Source organism: Callorhinchus milii, unplaced genomic scaffold, assembly GCF_018977255.1.
Source record: "Callorhinchus milii isolate IMCB2004 unplaced genomic scaffold, IMCB_Cmil_1.0 Scaffold2, whole genome shotgun sequence".
NCBI lineage: Eukaryota > Metazoa > Chordata > Chondrichthyes > Chimaeriformes > Callorhinchidae > Callorhinchus > Callorhinchus milii.
The window spans coordinates 89,486,738-89,500,776 of record NW_024704743.1 but is presented as its reverse complement, the minus strand read 5'-3'; the positions used below and the strand labels follow the sequence as shown (position 1 = coordinate 89,500,776).

Genomic DNA, 14,039 nt, shown 5'->3' with positions numbered 1-14,039 from the left:
AAATGCAACAGATAATATACATATTTACAATTGGAGCTGTGTTTAGTTTGAATGAATGTTATTCCAAACAAAACCCAAACCAAATCTGGGGAGCAAAATTCCATCTTTTCAGAATGTGCCAAATTTGATTAATTCTTAAATTTAATCTTAATTTTGGAGTCTTGCATCAGGTTATAGTCCAGGTTGACACTCCAAGCAGTGCTGGGAGAGTGAAAAGGCGCTATATCAAATGCAAGGATTATTATTACCTCCCCCCTTGCCTTCTTCAAGATCCTTCTCAAGACCTTTCTCTTTGATCATACCTTCGGACATCCTTCCACCCCTACTTCCCCAACTTCCACCCCTCTTGATTCCAACCCCCAGCTCGGGTGCAAACCCTCAACTGTCCAGTGAAAGGTGATGCATAGATGCAATTTTGTTGTTGTTATTGTTGTTGTTGTTGATATGTGGGTCTCATCCCAGGTGGGATTTCAATCCCCCCCCCACTCCTTCCCAGAAGCTGACGTATGCTATTTCTCCAATGGTGCTGTCACATCATCCTTGCTCTGCTTGGGACGTCCTCCTGACGTGAAAGGCGCTTTATAAATGGAATCTTGTTGTTGTTGTTGCTTCGATGTTGCCTTGAATGCAGGCGAGCGAGGTTTCCTGTTGCAGCACCTGGTGATGGTGTGTGACTGTGACTGACTGACAGACTGACTGACCCTGGCCAGGGTTAGTGAGTGGGATCAGCTGTGTTGTTCTGGGTGTTGCTATGGCGGCGCTCAGGCTGTTTGCTGTTACCATGGAGACAGACGCCAGGCCGGTGCTCGCTCCCCTGTCCTGGTTACTGCAACTTTCATACAAACACAAACACCCTCTGCAGCCCCGGCCTCCGTCCACATGGCTGGACAGCAGGTGATCAAGGCTCGCCCTCGAGGTAAGTCCAACACACACTCTATACACACAGTTATTCCTGCATCTACTGCAAGGTGAGGTTCAGCGCCAGCCTCCCACTACTGTACCACAGCAATAACAACTTGTTATGTGTATTGTAGATAGAGCATATTGTACTGCATTATATAATTTTATGCTGTACAATATGATACAAATTTACATTTATGCAGCACCGTTCACCTCGGTAGGATGTGCCAAGGTGGGAGCCGAGGGCGGTGAGCAGGGCAAAGATGACCGGAGGTGCGGTCAAAGTGGACGGTCTTGAGACCGTCCTTGAAAGAGGTAGGGAGGGGGTGAGTCGGAGTTCGTACACAAACAATCACAGTGTGGTTGGGGTGGATGGTGGTGGGGGGGAGGGAGGGAGGGAGGGAAGGAAGGAGGTTGGGTTTATTTTTGAACCATGGATCAAAGGTGTGGGTCAGTTTTTTGTTCTCGTCTCAGTCACACTATTTAAATATGGTGAGTGATGAGTAACACACACCCTTAGGTCTCTTTCAACTTCCCCCTAGTAACATCTATCCCCTCCATGGAGTAAATAGCTTGACATACTTATTAAATTAAAACTCAATGGTAAAATGGGGTGATTGTGGCTTTTGGTTATTGGTATAAATCATATCTGAAGTACCTGAGTGTCTTTCAATGTATGTTCTTTACTGAAGACTCTTTATCTAATTATTGTGAATAAAGGATATTATAAATGATTTGGAATTTGAGAATTATAAATGCTAGGACCTTGGGAACCCAATCATTTATTGTGGATTTTTGATAACAAGCCTGCATGTCGATTTACCAAAAATGATCATGTTTTTAATGTTGTTACAACAAAATCTAATTTTCATCCATCTCTCCTAGAAATACAGTATTTTCTAGGGATTGATTACAATAAAATGGAGGAATTGTGTAACATCAATGGCCTACAGAGCAGGTATGACTCAACATAAGCCTCTATTATAAATAACAAATAACTGTTGCACGTTGTGCTGTTATCCCCTCCCCCATTGTAGAGTCTAGTTTAATTGTTGTTTGTTGTTATTATGTATTACTAATAACAATATGTTATTCTTATGGTTAGTATCCTTGGCATGGATCTACTTGTTGATTTTGTACTTGTTTTTGAAAATAAACTTTAAAATCACAGCAATTCCATTCTCCCTTACAGACTGCTCACTGCCACACACACGAGTGTGCGAGCGATCAGGTTCCACATTTAATGTTGCTGTTCTAGGCCAACAGTGGGTTCAACATCGAAAACAGCTTACAAATATAGCACTCTTTATGTAAGATGTCTCGGAACCCTTAATAGAGACAGAAAAGAGAAGACAAGGGAGAGGAGAGAAGGCAGGTGTGGTTTCATATGTAACCCCGTGTTTGTGGGTGATATCACAAAGAGGTAGCATGTTGAAGTGGGGAGGGGGACTGAATATAGAGCCCTGAGGTATTCCAAAGATAATCAAAAAGGACGGGAGGAGAAATCTTTGGAGGAGACAAAGTGGAGGTGATGGGTCAAACACAATTGTTATCAGGAGAGTATGGTTCGGCAGAGGTGCATGAGAAAGGAGAGGTGCTAGGAGTATTAAAGAATTTATAGGTGAGGACATTGAAATCAATCCATTGAAGAGGATGGAGTGGTATTAAAAGCAGCTGAGAGGCCGAGGAGGACGAGCAATTCAAGTGGGTTATATTTTTATATTTTTCTCTCTTCTGGAGCAGCTTCCATGCGAGTCTGATGCCCTGGCAAAGAACCAATGAAGTACAATGAATTTAAGACAAATTAGTTTGAGAGACAAGTAGTGCTGGGACCTGAACTCATTCATTTAGGCTTGGAGTAAAGTGCTAATAGGTTGAGCTGCCAGGACATCGCATCTTGAAAAATTCTAGACTGTGTTACTGCTCAGTGATAGTTATGCAGTGAGTTGCTTCAAGGACCATATTGGTCTATGTTTCCTACATTTGGAAGTAAACTGATATACACAGACCATTATGAGGCAGTGAAGATGGACCACTTAAAAATTGTCATCAAAATAGGCACCAGGAAAGTGACCTCTAATACTTGGCAACTTTAACAAGCCATGCTTCAATTACTTTGGAATGCTCTTCACACTAAGTATACTTCTGCATGATGCTGCTATCCAGTTTTTGAGGAGAGGAGATGAATTTAATTGGTGTCATGTTAACCCTAGAGTTCATTTCTAGCACTCCACATGTTGTAGTTACTCAGATTGCCTTGTCATGGTTGAGCTGGAGTGAATTTGATTCTTACTATGGCTCAGTACAAACTTGGCAGTTGAAATCTTGCTGAGTTGCAAAATCTCATCTCATAGGTGCTTGAAACATCAAGTCTTTAAAGGTTGGTTTCATATTGGTTCAAATTTGGAGCAGCAATCTATAATCACTGTAGCTCAGTAACCCCAGGCTAACAGATATCATTAATTTTTTTAAACACCATTTCAGAGCTAGTGAGTACTGCCAGAGCTCTCTTCTCCACTGCTATCCAAAATGCTTCACACAATCAGGTATGCAAAGCATGCCTTACCCGAAGAATGAAATGTGACCCTCTTTGAAAGGTGACCCATGAATACAAAAACTTCATGGAAATTAAACTGGCAGAGGAACATAGCATCAGGAAATACAAGAGAAGCTGTAGGAAATAAAGTTGGATCTGAGTCACGCTAGAAAATGTCCAATGTCTGTTGAATTCAGAAGTAAAGCATGTCTTTAGCCAACTGTCTGTGCCATGGAAAACTGCATAAAAGTAACACCCAATTCAAGTTAATGTGCTTCTGCCATGCAGGGTTCATTGGTTACAAAGGCAGTCAGACTGGCAATCAATCTACGTAGTCTTTCCCATGCAATCCGTCCAACATTGCGTCTCAGACATTGTCCTTCAGAAATACTTGGAATTTTAAATCAAAGCAACATAGCACAATCCAGCTAAGGTAAAGTTTTAGACGTAGCCCTACTTGAGCTAGCTCCCATTGAAGTGACTGCTATGACTCACAATGCATGAGGTTTGGGGAGTCATCAACTTGATCATTTATGAATGTCCAGATAATACTCCCTTATGAAATTGATGAAGTAAGGATGATTATTATTTGTACAGTGCCCTTCATGTTGGATAACATCTCTGGCTCCCTTACCTTGACCGAGATGGGGTAGAGAGGCGGTGACCAGGTGGGACCCGCTTATCAGTATCCAAACAAGACTGACAGTTTTGCATAAACATGGAAATCACCCCATGTCTGGTTTGGAATTCGCCCACTCTTCCTGGAGTGAAGCACCCACTGCTTGTATAATCCCAGAAAGTATCAGGCACAGGATGGCAAGAACCCAGACTTGAAACCGAAGAATGTGCGTTGGATTATTGCTGGAGTTTAACCAGATAACACTGCATAGTTTACCATTGTTTAGCAAGCTGTCTGGCAAGCTTCCTGCTGCTTGTCAAACTAGGATCACTCTACCCACAAGGGATTTAGCTTGCAGGATTAACAGGCCAGGTGTGCTGTTGACACCCCCCAAGGGGAGTTGGTCACTCACTCTGTGGCTGTTTTTCGTGACGTTGTTGTGTGCAAATTGCCTGCCGTGTTCATCCACAAAAGGCACACAGTCATGCTGCCCTACAGTATATTTTATGAAACGCCTTGACATGTACTCAAGGATGTATTATTACAATAAAATAAAATCTGACATTTTATTTACTGTAACTGCAATACAAAAAATGCAACAGACTAATTATAAGAAATTAGTAAATTCATTGTATTCTTAAATTTGTTATGACTGAAATCATGATCAAGGTATCAATAATTTTTTTTTAAAAATTGTAATTGGAAATTTTAAGGTAGGAGCTGAAAGGTACTGGGACAAGCAACCACAATCTGCATGACTGGTAAGGAAATGCAAGCAGTCAAGTAAGTTTAGAGATAAGGGAAAGGAACACATTCCCCAAAGTGAATAAGAATACTCCAGCTAATGGATGAGAAATTTGAAGTGATCCATTCTTTCAGCACTAATGGAAATATAGAACTATTCTGATATGGTAATTCCATGAAATAAAATGGGCTCTTTTTGAAATGGCAAATCAAGGAACTAATCAGCAAATAGAAGAATTGAACACTGGATAGTAGATCTTAAGACAGAAAGAATACTCAGGTAATGCCTATGGCATACATGATTTTATTTTCATTTTAGATTGATCGTAGAATGAAAGACAATAGAAGAGTGATTGTTTCTAATAGAAGTCAAACATTCAGTTGGGTTAGCAGTTTGTTGAGGTTTTTGCCCTTCTTGTTGTTTAGAAATAATCTCCAAAGTACAGCTATTGCTCACCAAATATTCCTGAAGCTGTATCCAAAAATATTCATCCAACCAAAAATTGTGCTGCCCAAGATTCCTGAAATGGAGAAGAAAAGGTGAGGAACGTTTTTTAATTTACATTCCACAAATTCCAGTTTGGACTTTATTTTTTCTATGGCACAGATGTACATTATATCTAGGGCTTCTGATTTTCGGATTTAACAGACCCCCCCCAATAAAAAAAAACAATATATAAAAGAGAAATCGATGTTTATCCAATGTGTATTGCAAAATCCTGTAAATGGTTACCTATCATTGCCCACACAGGTGTCTCTTGTGGAACGTTTGTGAGAGGAGGAAGGCACTGCCCATGTGTGAGCATGCCTCTCTCCCTCCCGCGTACATGTACACAGGGGTGTCTGGAACCAAGAAACACCTGCCACATGTAGGGGAGAGAGGCGCTTTCAATGACAACAACAACTTGCATTTGTATAGCGCCCCTCACTCATGGTAGTGTCCCAGAGCGCTGTGCATGCCCCCAAGCATGCACAGTGCCTCCCTCTTCTCACAAGCATGTCTGAATCTTCTATTAAAAGTAGTAGAAACCCTTCAATGTTTTAGAACTCCTAAAAATGCTAAAAATAAACTGGAAATAAGCCTTAAAAGTGAATATTTTAAATCCTGAACAACAGAAGCCCTAATTGTATCAACTGCAGCTCACCTAATTCAGATGGGGATCATTAGAGCTCAGGTTCTCAAATACTGTTTGGAACTGCTGGGTTTTTGGGCATGATGTCTTTCTGTTAGCTTAGCCTGATAGCTCTTTACATATGACCAGAAACATTGAAATGTGGTGATTGAAACATCCAGATAGAATGCACTTTTAAGGAGATTCAGATCTGATATGTTTCCACACAGTTTCCACTCATTGTTTGGTGGAGTAAAGCAAAAGGAAACAATCAGGTCTAAAATATAACATATGCAATGTAGAAGCCACTCCATTAATTAAGACTTTTTGTTTGCACCTAACTTCTGCATTTAGCTCACAAAATACCCTGAATATATTGTAATCCCAAATACCGGCAGAGGCTGTTTTATGCCTGATGTTTTGCTTTCTGACTCTCCCATCAGATGTTTTGGACTTTTTCTCGGTCAAGAAATAGCAATAAACCAAAATGCTGGTCATGATGGTAAAAAAATCACAATATTGGTTGATGTTTTATTCCTGCTTCATATTTTGCAACTTTGTGGCAACATGTTTACTTGCTTCTCACAAAATTAATCAATAAACATTACAAAGGACGAACTGAAAACTGTGGATGGATTCCTAGCACATATTGCTGGGTATTCCGTTTTATCATATTTCCGTTACAACAACAACAACAACAAGAAGATTCCATTTATTGAGCGCCTTTCACGTCGGGAGGACGTCCCAAGGCGCTGAACTAATTTGTTTAGTTATTCTCCTCTGGCATTGGAGGAGAGTAGTTTATTTTTCCAAGTCAAGTCTGCCATCTATTTGTCCATTCATCCATTTGGAGAAATTGATGTTGTCAAATGGATAAATGGACCATTTGAAAAGGTGAGGAGGCGCTGATGGAAGCCAATCAGGAGAGCCTCGGTCTTGTTGACGTTCAACTGAAGAAAGTTAGTTCTCATCTCATACCTCCTGTTCTCATGCCATTAAACACTGAAGGGTTACTTCAGTAACTTGAAAGCTCTTCTACAAAAATCCAATAAGTGTGATAAGTAATTCATCTTCATAGTCCCTGAGTATCATTCAGAAAATGTGCTGAAAAATAGGAGCGCATTCTGCCATACATTTGTAAACAGTGCTCATGCATTTGCAACCATTTGCTACTGTAATGCAAGAATGAAGGCGAGTTGAACAAAAACGTAAATCAAGTTATATTAGTAGACTAGTGGAGCCTTCAATGGAAATTTATCTGTAGAATATAAAGTTTTGATTATTCATTTCATTTTGCTTCTCAAATATTCCTACATAAAGTACTCCTTTTAATCATCAAAAGTATTGCACATGACATCACAATACATCTTAGGAAAATATGTACTTGCTGTACTGAATATATCTTACAATAAGATATTAACAAATCTTCTACCGTTCATTTCAGTCATAATTAGGCAGCATTTTTGTGGGTGCTCACTCATCAGGATCAGAGGCGCCAATGCCTGGAGAGTGGCTGCATCAGGTAGTCTAAGGTTCAGTTTAGTCATGCTCTCTGCTCTAATAATGTGCCATAATAACAATCCTGACAAGAGCACTTGACTATACTCGCGTGAATAATAATAATCCTTACATATGATCTAGCAGCTTTCACAAAGGGAGGACATCCCAAAGTGCTTCACAAGTTATACCGTAAAGTGCAGTGACTGTTTTGTGGGTGAACCTGGCAGCCAATTTGAGCACAGCAATGTCGCACAGACAGCCATGAAGTGAATGACCAATTTTATTTGGGGAGTTTCTTGGTCAGGACACAGGGAGAAACTCCCTTCTCTTCCAAATAATACCATGGCATATTTAACATCCACCTGAACAGTTTACTATCTCATCCTAAGGATGACACCTTCAACAATGCAGCATACCCTCAATCATGGATTGGAATGTCATGTTAGACTATATAATTTCCAAGTCCCGATGTTGGGCTTGAACCCACAACCTTCTGACTCAGAGGCGAGGGTGTTGTCAACTGATCCAGACTGCACATATGTGGTTGCAATGGAGTGGAGCTCTGTAGCGAAGTGTTTGCAGCAATCGCCTTGTAAGCAAGAGGAATCGGGTTCGATGTGAGGGCAAGTTTCCTTACTCCACATGCCTCTATTTACATAGTAATTAGTAGGACCCGGTTGTTAGTCAATTGGCGGATTACTTTTCCAGACATAATAATTTCTTTAAAAAATGTGGTCACTTAATCCATGACTGTTTGTGGGGACACTGTTGTGTGCAATTGGCTGCCACGTTTTGCCCACAAATATACAGTCAATTCACTTTACAATATATTCTGTGAAGAGCTTTGTCTCAATGATGTGATAAAGTGCTGTATCAAATGCAAAGATTATTATTTATTTATTACAATGCATTTTACAACAAAAATTATTTTTTCCAAGTTGCAAATAAATTTACTTCTAATTCCCTCAGCAGGCAATACATCTCTTGCAGTGAACTTTGAGGGAAAGATGAATTGATCATTTGAATTGTATCAAGGTGGCATAATGCCACTACACAGCACGTGTGAATTTTCCGCAAAAAAGTGTAAGGGCAGTGTTCTAACTTGCTATGCCATGAAATTTCCCAATTTTGATAACAAATAACAATTAAGAGCTTCATTGCTGTATTTGTGAAACTATGGTGAAGAAATTTCATCTGGTTCAGATTTATAATAATAGTCTTTGTAATAATAGGGTTTTGAGACATCTCATGTGGAGTGGAGTCCTGTAGCTCAGTGGTTAGAGCACTCGCTTTGCAAGCGAGAGACCTGAGTTCAATTCCAGGCAGGTCAGGGCGAAACCTTGGGCAAGTTTCCTTACTCCACACAGAGCCTAATAATAATCCCTTCAAAACCGAAAACAATAATAAATTGGTCATTTTCAATCTACGACTGTTTGTGGGACATTGCTGTGCGCAATTGGCTGCCGCGTTCGTCCACAAATATACAGTCAATTCACTTTACAGTGTGTTCTGTGAAGCGCTTTGGGACGTCTAGAAGACATGAAAAGCGCTATATCAAATGCAAGGATTATTATTACTATTATGTCATTGAGATGTCTCAAAGCATTTTACAGGATTTTACTGCAAAGTGTAGTGACTGCATTTTGTAGGTGAACACAACAGCCAATTCGCGCAGAGCAATGTCCCACACACAGCCAATAAGTGAATGATTAGTTTTATCTGGAGCATTATTGGTCAGAATATCGGGAAAAACTCCCATCTCTTTTAAAATAATGCCATGGGATCTTTAACATCCGCTTGAATAGGCAATAAGGATCTCAGTTTAACATCTCATCTTTTCTACCTTACCTTTTTNATTTATAATTTCCTAATTTAGGGTGCAATTTGCAGCGTTTCATAATGTATTATAAAATGCCACAAAGAAAAGGAAATTTCTCTTGGCGCACTGGTCAACAATTCCCCGATGAATTGGTCATTCATGGCTGATGGTGGAACATTACTAAGAGAAAATTAATAGCTACATTCAGTGGCAAATACACAATTATTAAAAAAATCCTTGCATTTGATAGTCTTATTAAATTGCCAAGATGTTTCACAGGATGAACTGTAACTGTGTTTTGTGGATGAACGTGTAAATTGCTTTGAGACATTTTGTTAGAGGCAGTATATCAAATGCAAGGATATTATTATTAATATATTGTATATTATTAGTAATAATACATAATACATAATAAGTAGTCATAATAAATAATAATAAATTGTGAGATTCGTAAAGTAGGTCCCGGTAATAAATAACCTCCCAACTTTCTCCCATCGGATTGCTCATTTTTGCTTTGTTTAAGAATAATAGTCACCTTAATGTTGTATTTAGGAATTGCTGGAGTTAGATTTTTGATCCTGGAGGCAACATTTCCGTGCTGCTTCACGAGTTACTAACTGAACTAAGCTGGTATTGTGTTTTACCTACATTGAAATGCTGATAATAATAATCCTTGCATTTGATCTCCATGATTGGATCAGCTTTGCCACAGAGAAATTCTTTGACAGAGCTACTGTGCTGAGACCACATTGGGGAAAGGGTGGGGAGGGAAGAATAAATGCATATCAAGTACATTATGAACTGCTGGAAATTTTATTTCCCCCATTTGTAATCACCTGTCAGCTGCCTTTTTAATTTCTTATTTATGCCTTGTTTTCTTTGCCTGTTCCTGCTCTCCCCTCCTCTGCCATAGACAGAAGATTTTTCTCCATTGCATAATTTCACTGATAAAGAAACCCATACCGTTAACCTATCTTTAGCTTTCAGATGTTGTTCATTGTACCTTAAATTTTCCAGCATTTCTGTTTTGCTTCACCCATTTAAGTGAATTAATAAGGTTGCTTTCTCTAAACATTTAAAGCTCTTTTCTTTCCTATCGTGAAATGGCTCTTTTGACAACATAATTATTGTATAATTCTTTTTATTCCTTCACCTCTCACCAGCTTTCATGACTACTTGTTACTATCCTTCCTCCCACCGGCTTTCATGACTGCTTATTGCCATCCTTCCTCCTTTAGCTGCAAGTGTTGCGGCTCAGCTGATGAGAGTCACTTTTCCCTGAGGGAAGCAGATAGACCGTACATTATGTTCCTGCAGTGTTCCAAGAGGCTTCCTGCAAGGTCCATTGAAGAATGATGTTGATGATGTCCATGATAATGAGTGCCAGCTGAATTATTCTGTTCTTCCTTCCCAGGAGCACAGTGTGGCTGTTGGGCAGCTAGCAATATGGGTGGTAGAAAGAGAAGGGGGAGACGTTTCTTTAATTAAATAGTCTAATTATCTATTTTAAAAGATATACTTTATTGTTAATCATTAATGTTGGCCCTCGGGTTCATGGGTTGACAAATAATGTTCAGGTTTAAAAAAAAATCAATTCACTATGTTAATAGGTTGATAAATGTTTTTTAATTTGAAAATTATTCTATACCTACTGTTTGAGTAGAGGTGGGAACACTATTATAATAAGCTTGCTATTAAATGTCTCTATCATGTTCTGATATGGATTGCATGGACTGTCATCAGTTAGTCAGCGTCTCAGCCCCCACATTCTGGAACTCTATCCCGCAATCCCTCTGCCTCACCTCCTCTTGCCTCCTTCAAGTCCCGTCTAACGTCCTTACTCTTCGACTGTGCCTTCAGCCACCCTCCCACCTCCACCCTCCCTGGCTTCCGCCCCTCCTGACCCCAAGTCCCAGCTCGGGTCCAAAAAACCCTGTCTGTCCAGCACCCGGGACATCTTTCCGACATGAAGGGCGCTATACAAGTGTAGTTTGTTGTTCTTGTTATTGAATGTGCAATTTCAGAAGTTTAGAGTGGAAATAGTGAAATTTTTAAAAAAAGTTTGTTAAAATTGTTTTTTAAGTTAATGATTCTCAAATGAACATTGGGTTGAAAATTGTGACGTGTTTTGTGCTAGATAACACTGGTCATAATTATCAATCTATTGAAAATTATAGTCTAAATCAACTACAGTTTGGGTATGACAATTTCCCTCCCCCTATTGATCCAACTTGGTACAATGGTTTGTCCTGAAATGTCGGCTGACAGCTGCAATTGTTGTCATTTGTGGAACGTGTGCTTTTAGTGCCGATCTTATAAAATGGGGGTACAGGCTTGAGTGGCTTAATGCCCTTCTCCTGTTTCTATGTTTCTACACCAATTGGAAAAATCTTGAATCGAGCAGATAGGGTAGATATTGTGGCTTAAAAATATTTTATTCACCCCATTATCTATTTGAAACAGTACAAAAATCCTTTTTTGTTTGGGTGCAAAACATATTTTTTGTTTGGGGATAGAGACAAGCCAGAGGGTAAACATAATGTTAGCAGAAGATGTATGTATAATGTCAATTCTCTAGAGGGCAGTGCAGCATATCTATGAGACATCTTGTTTGTGATACTGTATTTGCAAACTGGGTTTGTGGCATTCATAGCAATGGCAAAAGTCCCAAGTCGAAGAAAAAGACAGTCAATAATATTCTGGGGGTGAATGATTAGCAGTTACTTTTAGTGTTGGACTTTTATTTCAGACTTTGCCAACATGGAATTTGAGATACGTCTGCGAAAATGTTGCTGTGAAATTTGTAAAACAGAAGTTGCAGCTTATGAAACAAATCTGGGTTTTCAAATTTTGATCCCATATTTGAACAGTTGACTCTATCATAGGTTATTTTATGTTTTGAAAAAATGCTACAGATCAATAATTAAAAACAAATAAAATGGTCAGTGATCCAAATGGTCAAATGTTGCCACATTTCCTGTTTTGCACTCTTGTATAACAGTCAGTGAGAGAGAATGCTAGTTATGGTTATGTTGTTTTTGCTGGTTACACTCCAGGAGTACATCAACACACACTCTGGGATTTCCAAGCTTTAGTTCTCGTCAAATTGTACCTGGTACTTTCAGATTTAGGTGACCAGGGTGCGCCCTTTTGGACAGGAAGGTTATATGCACGTGTGGAACTATCAGTCTGGTTGAGATACTGTTAAGCATAGTGATAAGTTTCTGCTTGTATAGAATCATAGAATCATACAGTCCAGGAAGAGGGCGTTCAGCCCATCGTGTCTGCGCCAACTCCGAAAAGAGCAATCTAACTCAATCCCATTGGCCTGCCTTCTCTCCATAGCCCTGCAATCTTGTCCTCCCCAAATACCCATCTACTTCTCTCTTAAAAGTTGTTATTGAATCGGCTTCCACTACCCTTTCAGGTAATGCATTCCAGATCCGAACAGCTGAAATTTCTTTCCTTACCTCCCCTCTGTTTCTTTTAACAACTATCTTAAATCGGTGTCCTCAGGTTACTGATCCACATGCCAGTGGAAACAGTTTTTCCCGGTTCAACCTATCAAATCTTCTGATGATCTTGAAAACCTCTATTAAATCCCCTCTTAATCTTCTCTGCTCCAGGGAGAATAATCCTAGTTTCACTAACCTCTCCTCATAACTAAGGTCCTTCATTCCTGGTACCATCCTGGTAAACCTCCTTTGCACCCTCTCCAATGCCCTAACATCTTTCCTAAAGTGCAGTACCCAGAACTGAACGTAGTACTCCAACTGAGGCCTAACCAGCATTTTATAAATATTCAACATAACTTTCTGACTTTTGAATTCTATGCCCCTATTGATAAAACCTAGTATCCCGTATGCTTTTTGGCTTGTATCTGGCACCGTGCCTGGTATAAATTCTGATCATGTTTACCTTACATGTTCAACTGTGATAAGTGGTCAGGTAAAATGATTGATTTCCATCTAATATTGTAAAAATGTTAAGTTTGAGATAACAATTTTAAGTGGACAAAACTGTTCTTGACTTAATATCTTGTGTTCTTTTACTAAGTGAAAAATCAGAAAAGAGAGTCCAAACCGTACCATCTAAAATATCTCCCCAAATTCGGGTTTATCGTGGCAGAGTAAAGAGGCAGAGAGTGAAAGATCCATCTGACAATTACAAAATGCAGATTAAAGCCCTAATCAAGCTCCTCAAAAAAAGGTAATTTGTTTGAATTGTGAAAGGTGGGAAAAATGGGTTGAAAAATGTCAACTGTTATGTGTTAATTGACATCTAGGTGAAAAAGGACATTATGTAATCCACCCTCCAACTCTGACACAATGCGTGGTACCACTACACATTAGACTTGTTGGTCTGTGGGGTTATGGTTTAAATCATTTCATCTGGCTCCATCAAATAAGTAAATAAATAATAATGTTCTTTATGTTTGAACTAGGGTCTATAATGTTGAAATATCTCAAAGCGTTTCACGGGAAATATCCTGTTTAGTGTTTGTATATTGTAGCTTTTAAACCCTTGCCTTGATACATTCTGCTTTCCCCCACCTCCGCAACATTGCCCACCTCTGCTACCTTTCCACTCGGCTGCCGAGACCCTTATCAAAAGTAACAGCAACAAATTGCATTATATGGCGCTTTTCACATTGGGAAGACTTCCCAAAGCACTGGACAGTCGAGGGTTTGCATCCGAGCTAGGGCTTGGAATCAAAAGGGGTGGAGGGCAAGAGCAATGGGAGTGGGAAGATAACTGAAGGCATGGTCAAAGAGGAAGGTCTTGGGATCGGCTTTGAAGGAGGCAAGG

The 14,039-nt window shown here is 39.6% G+C and overlaps 1 protein-coding gene across 1 annotated transcript in view; it reads left to right on the top strand.

The window, feature by feature from the left end:
- The first annotated feature begins 879 nt into the window (after positions 1 to 879).
- cnbd1 (cyclic nucleotide binding domain containing 1) overlaps positions 880 to 14,039 on the top strand; it is a 58,332-nt gene continuing 45,172 nt past the window's right edge. Inside the window, exons 1-2 of the mRNA XM_007903242.2 lie at positions 880 to 916; positions 1,786 to 1,858. Of these exons, the coding sequence (XP_007901433.1) occupies positions 880 to 916; positions 1,786 to 1,858 (110 nt within the window). The remainder of the gene's footprint in view (positions 917 to 1,785; positions 1,859 to 14,039) is intronic.